The 6,839-nt window shown below is 40.4% G+C and overlaps 1 protein-coding gene and 1 non-coding gene across 2 annotated transcripts; both read right to left on the bottom strand.

Moving 5' to 3' along the window:
* Window positions 1-678: 678 nt before the first annotated feature.
* Window positions 679-785, bottom strand: LOC114377789. Its single transcript, XR_003659223.1, has one exon. It is a non-coding gene; the product is annotated as a small nucleolar RNA R71 (small nucleolar RNA).
* A 4,023-nt stretch (window positions 786-4,808) lies between these two features.
* Window positions 4,809-5,513, bottom strand: LOC114373151. The gene has a single exon (XM_028330686.1). It carries the CDS (start codon window positions 5,511-5,513, stop codon window positions 4,809-4,811), a length of 705 nt encoding a protein of 234 aa, XP_028186487.1.
* Between the last annotated feature and the right edge of the window lie 1,326 nt (window positions 5,514-6,839).

Below are 6,839 nucleotides of genomic sequence, written 5' to 3'. Positions count from 1 at the left end.
GTGTAGTTGTAGTTCAAACCTACACATTTATTTACATGGTAAGGCAACTAGTTGTGTGCATGCTGAATGTAGTGTATGACTAGAGGCAATCCATCTGACTTACAACCCTTTGATCTTGAGATAGATAGGAAATTTCATAGATTAGTTAGGCATCATTTTATACCTTTTGATCATTCTGAGCATTCCATTACTGGTGAATCTGTGCATTCTGTTATTGGTGATTTTGAACATCCTGATCTTGAGCATTATAATTTTGAGCATTCTGATTCTGAGCATTCTGATTTTGCACATTCTGAGAACATGACACAACCTCCACCCCGTGAGAGGACTCTAAGGGAAATGGCTGCACCTGATTTCACCTATGAAAGCTTGTGCATCCAATACCCTGATGAGGATGTCCCATATGTTCTTAAAACTGGACTGATTCATTTGCTTCCAAAGTTTCATAGCCTTGCAGGTGAAGACCCGCACAAACATTTGAAGGAATTTCATATTGTCTGCTCCACCATGAAACCCCCAGATGTCCAAGAGGATCACATATTTCTGAAGGCTTTTCCTCATTCATTAGAGGGAGTGGCAAAGGACTGGTTGTATTACCTTGCTCCAAGGTCCATTACGAGCTGGGATGACCTTAAGAGAGTATTCTTAGAAAAAATTTTCCCTGCTTCTAGGACCACAGCCATCAGGAAGGATATCTCAGGTATTAGACAACTCAGTGGAGAGAGCCTGTATGAGTACTGGGAGAGATTTAAGAAACTATGTGCCAGTTGCCCCCACCATCAGATTTCAGAACAGCTTCTTCTCCAATATTTTTATGAAGGATTCAGCAATATGGAGATAAGTATGACAGATGCTGCCAGTGGTGGAGCCCTTGGAGACATGACTCCTGCTGAAGCCAGAAATTTAATTGAGAAGATGGCTTCCAACTCCCAGCAGTTTAGCGCCAGAAATGATGCCATAGTCATTAGAGGAGTGCATGAGGTAGCTACAAACCCATCTACATCATCTGAAACTAAGAAGCTTGAAGGCAAATTGGATGCATTGGTTAACCTGGTAACCCAGCTGGCCTTGAATAGGAAATCTGTACCTGTCGCAAGGGTTTGTGGTTTGTGCTCCTCTGCTGACCACCATACAGACCTTTGCCCGTCCATGCAGCAACCTGGAGCAATTGAGCAGCCTGAAGCTTATGCTGCAAAATATTTACAATAGACCTCCTCAACCTCAGCAGCAAAATTAACCACAGCAGAACAATTATGACCTCTCCAGCAACAGATATAACCCTGGATGGAGGAATCACCCTAACCTCAGATGGTCCAGCCCTCAGCAACAACAACAGCAGCCTGCTCCTTCCTTCCAAAATGCTGCTGGCCCAAGCAGACCATACATTCCTCCACCAATCCAACAACAGCAACAACCCCAGAAACAGCCAACAGTTGAGGCCCCTCCACAACCATCCCTCGAAGAACTTGTGAGGCAAATGACTATGCAGAACATGCAGTTTCAGCAAGAGACCAGAGCCTCCATTCAGAGCTTAACCAATCAGATGGGACAATTGGCTACCCAATTGAATCAACAACAGTCCCAGAATTCTGACAAGCTGCCTTTTCAAGCTGTCCAAAATCCCAAAAATGTCAGTGCCATTTCATTGAGGTCGGGAAAGCAGTGTCAAGGACCTCAACCTGTAGCACCTTCCTCATCTGCAAATGAACCTGCCAAACTTCACTCTACTCCAGAAAAAGGTGATGACAAAAATTTACCTAACAATTTATGTGCAGGTGAATCTTCTTCCACAGGTAATTCAGATTTGCAGAAGCAGCACATTCCCCCTCTTCCATTCCCTCCAAGAGCAGTTTCCAACAAAAAAATGGAAGAGGCAGAGAAAGAGATCTTGGAAATGTTTAGAAAAGTAGAGGTAAACATACCTCTATTGGATGCAATAAAGCAAATTCCAAGATATGCCAAATTCTTGAAGGAGCTGTGCACTAATAAGCGGAAGCTTAAAGGAAGTGAACGAATTAGCATGGGCAGAAATGTCTCCGCATTGATTGGTAAATCTGTTCCTCAAATTCCTGAAAAATGCAAAGATCTAGGTACATTCAGCATACCTTGTATTATAGGGAATAGTAAGTTTGACAATGCCATGCTAGATTTAGGAGCCTCTGTTAGTGTTATGCCTCTGTCGATTTTTAATTCTCTATCTCTAGGTCCCTTGCAGTCAACTGATGTGGTAATTCATTTAGCTAATAGAAGGGTTGCCTATCCTGTTGGTTTCATAGAAGATGTCTTAGTTAGAGTTGGTGAACTGATTTTCCCTATTGATTTTTATATCTTGAATATGGAAGATGGATTTTCTCAAGGATCAGTTCCCATCATTCTAGGCAGACCCTTTATGAAAACTGCTAGAACTAAGATAGATGTTTATGCAGGCACACTGTCTATGGAATTTGGTGACATAACTGTTCATTTTAATATTCTGGATGCTATGAAATACCCATCTGAAGATCTTTCTGTATTTCGTGCTGAAATAATTGACCATGTTGTTGATGAATACATGACTGATCTTTATTCTAATCTGCATGCCTCTCACTCTTCATGCATTGATTCTGAAATTGTACTTGATCATATGTCTGAATTTGATGCTAAGAGTGAATCTGAGAGTGATATTGATTGCATGTCTGGTGGTGGTGTTTTACCTCTCGAGATTGATTTTATAGAGTCAGATAGGACTAACCATGTTTCAGGAAGTACACATACCTCTGACTTTCTTTATGAGGTAAAGGCTGAGAAACCATCTCCTTCTACCACTGTCCAGCCGACCACACCAGAATTGAAGCCTCTGCCATCAAATTTAAAATACGCTTACTTGGATGATAGCAAGAGTTTTCCAGTGATTATATCTGCCTCCCTTTCTGTTCGTCTACGTTTCTGTTCATTTATGTTTCTGCTTCATGTTTCAATTGTGTTTTCTGTTTGAATCCATGGAAGGCTAGATTTTCTAGTGTTGTTTCCTTTTGAGGACGAAGCCCAACTCTCTTTGAGGTTTCGCTTGTAATGTGGTTTTCCTGGCAGTTCTCCCTTCACCAGTGTCCCAAATTCGTGAATATTAATCAGTGCACGCTTCGTGTTCAATTCATTGCCTCTGAGCCTAACTTGCGTTCATGCTTAATGGACGAAGGGCTAACTGGTGTATGTGGTGCCTAATCACGTATTGAAAACCCTAAGTTGATTTTTGCTTAGTAATTTGAAATAGGGTTGGATTAAGTGGTTGACTGTTATGGACGAATTCTCCATAACCCAGGATAAGAGAATGGCTTCTGAATTAGAGGAAACAACCCGTTTTTAATATTAGTAGTTTCGTATTCCAGTTTACTTGTTCTGCTCTTTAATCACAAAACAAACAAACCCCCCCCCCCCCCCCGATCGTTACTGTTACAGTTACTGTTACTGCAAGTATATTATGAACATTTGGTTTGTCACTGCTCGTTGGGAAACGACCTAGGATCACTTCCTAGTTACTGCATTTTCATGTTTATTTGATTCGGGTACGGCCTCGATCACTCATCACAATTGAGGAATAGATAGGAGCAAGGGAAACACCCTTATCGACCACAAAAAGATAAAAAATACAAAAAAAAGGGAAAATAAAACATTTTGAAGTCATATTTTCACACTTGATTAAAGGTTGCCATCCCATGTGATGGGCGCGTGGGGTGCTAATACCTTCCCCGTGCGTAAAAACAACTCCCGAACCTGTTCACACTTTTCGTAGACCACATCCTTTCCGGTTTTTCCGACTTTTTCCTCAAATAAACATTGGTGGCAACTCCACGCATTTTCCTTTCTTTGAAGATGCACCCGTGAGTCTCGCGTCGCCCTCCCGCCGAAGTGTTGGTTGCGACACTCCCAATTTAGCACTAAATTGGTTTCTTCACACCTTTTCAATACCTTCTCCAGATTAGACATGCAGCATTCAAATGAAGATCCAAAAATAGAGAAGTCATCCATGAAGACTTCAATACACTTCTCTATCATATCTACAAAGATTGCCATCATACATCTCTGGAAAGTTACAGGAGCATTACAAAGGTCGAAAGGAATTCGCCTATAAGCAAACACTCCGAAGGGACAAGTAAATGTGGTCTTCTCCTGATCCTTAGGGTCTACAGCAATTTTATTGTATCCAGAGTATCCATCTAAAAAGCAGTAAAATGATAGTCCTGCCAGCCTTTCAAGTATTTGGTCCATGAAGGGAAGTGGGTAGTGGTCTTTTCTGGTGGCATCATTCAACTTCTGATAGTCTATACACATCCTCCACCCAGTGACAATTCTTGTTGGAATCAAATCATTCTTCTCATTTCTAACAACTGTCATACCACCTTTCTTTGGAACTACCTGCACAAGACGGACCCAAGCGCTATCCAAGATTGGATATATGAGGCCTGCTTCTAACAATTTTATCACTTCTTTTCTCACCTCTTCCTTCACGATTGGATTTAACCTTTTTTGTGGTTGTCTCATAGGTTTATAGTCAGCTTCCATGTTAATCTTGTGCATACAATAAGAGGGGCCGATTCCTTTCAAATCTGAGATATGCCACCCAATAGCTGATGTATGCTTCTTCAAAATTTCTACCAGCTGAGCTTCCTCTTCCTGTTTTGAAAAATTATTGATAATCACCAATTTGGTGTTATTCTCTCCTAAAAATACATACTTCAAATGCTCAGGAAGGGTCTTCAATTCCACTTTTGTTTCCTTTGCAGGTTTTTCTTTCATTAACTCTTCATTTTCAGCCTTTTAGGGGAATTCTCTTACTCTCCTAATTCCTTCAAGCAACTCTGTACTTCTTGTTCTTCTTCTGCAGTTAAACACTTAAGGGTGTTGCTCAGCACTTTTTTGAGAAGGGTATGCATAACCATGGCTTTAGCTACCATATCAATCTCTTGTTCCACCTTATCCATCTTAAAACAAGCCTTATGGTCACTCGGATGCTTCATAGCGTCAAACAGGTTAAAAGTGACAATTTGATCGTCAACACTCAACTCCAATTTTCCTTTCCCCATATCTACTACACAACTAGCATTTGACATAAATGGACGTCCCAAGATCAGAGGAATCTCAACATCCTCCTCTATGTCAATCACAACAAAATCAGCGGGGAAGGTAAGGTGTTTGACCTGAACCAAAGCATCTTCTATCACTCCATAAGGTCTGATGATGGAGTGATCTGCTAACTGTAAAGTCATCCTAGTCAGCATTATCTCCAACTCTCCAAGCCTCTGGCACATGGAAAGTGGCATCAAATTAATACTGGCTCCCAAATCAATGAGAGCCTTGCCAACAGAAACTTCACATATGGAACAAGGTATAGTGACACTGCCTGGTTCTTTATGTTTTGGTGGAAGGATGTGTTGAATCACAACACTACAGTTTCCCTCCATAACTATAGTATCACTATGGATGTACTTGTTCTTTCTAGTTAGCATATCTTTCAAAAATTTAGCATAGAGCGGCATCTATTGTAAAGCTTCTCCGAAGGGCATGGTAATTTCTAGCTTCTTGAAAATATCCAGAAATCTACCTAGATTTCTTTCTTTATTCTTCCTATAAGGTACCAAAGGATATGGTACTTCACTTCCTTCTGCTGGAGATGCCTCTTTCTTTCTTTCTCTCACCAGCTCACTCTTGGTTTTTGTCTTCTCTTCTTTCTTTTTCGCTTTTTCATTTTTTTCATTTTCTTTTCTCTCTCTTTTTCTTTTTCTTTTTCTTTTTTTTTCTTTTCTTTCTCACTTATTTCTTTTTCCCTCATAATTATTGGTATTTGTCATACCCTAATTTCGTCCGGGGATTATTACTTGTTGACATGCAACCTTTGGTTAGCCGCTTTGAGATACTTGGCGTCCTTTGTTGCACAATAAATGAAGTCCCGAGACGTGTCAGAAATCAAAAGGAAGCAGGCTAGCGCAATCCGTGAAATTCCGTGATGTGGCGGAAATCGAAAAGAGGTGTTTTTGCGTAATCCGTGAGTTTCCGTAACTGCTTCGAAAGCTAAAAAAGAGTAAATATATATTCCGTAAGGATTCGTAACCTTGCGGAAGGAAAATAAGTATCGTTACGAAATTCATAAAGTTTCGTAACGTTACGAAAAAAGAATTACCAAAAAAATAGCAGGGGGTGCATTTAGTAAAAAAAAGGGTACAAATAGCAATATGGCCCACTTGGGCCTTCCAGATCCTTCCTCCAGAAGGCTGTTGCTTCTGGAGGAAGCAACCTTGCTCGCCTGGGCGAGTTGGGTGGCAAGCTCCTCCCCTATTTTGCTATAAATAGGGGGAGGAGTGGAGAAGAAAAGGGTTCAGCCTTCTTGGCACTTCTCCCTCTCTCGAAATTGCTGAGGAAAATTATTTCCGTGAAGAAAATCCAAGCCGAGGCGCTTCCGTAACGTTTCCGTAACATTTCCGTGAGTAATTACACGAAGATTCTCGACCGTTCTTCAACATTCATCGTTCGTTCTTCGTTTTCTTCAGTCTTCAACGGGTAAGTACCTCAAACCGAGCTTTTCAATTCATTCTATGTACCCGTGGTGGTCCACATTTTTTTTCATGTATTTTTATTCTCATTTTCATTTGCTTTTATACCCCCTTTTGACGTGCTTAAGCCATTTATTTAAGTCATTTCTCGCTTAATCTAAAAATAAAATAAATTTCCACCGATCATTTGAATTGTAGTATTCGTTAATTTCTGTTAAAATGAATTTCGACCGTTCGGTCGTGCCGTAACCACGTTGGAAATAAAAAAAGAGGTAAAATAATAATATAATAATAAAAAAATACCTTTTAGTAAAA

Source organism: Glycine soja, chromosome 11 (assembly GCF_004193775.1).
Source record: "Glycine soja cultivar W05 chromosome 11, ASM419377v2, whole genome shotgun sequence".
Classification (NCBI taxonomy): Eukaryota; Viridiplantae; Streptophyta; class Magnoliopsida; order Fabales; family Fabaceae; genus Glycine; species Glycine soja.
Note: the sequence above shows the minus strand (reverse complement) of the source record. Positions and strands in the feature narration are given on the sequence as shown.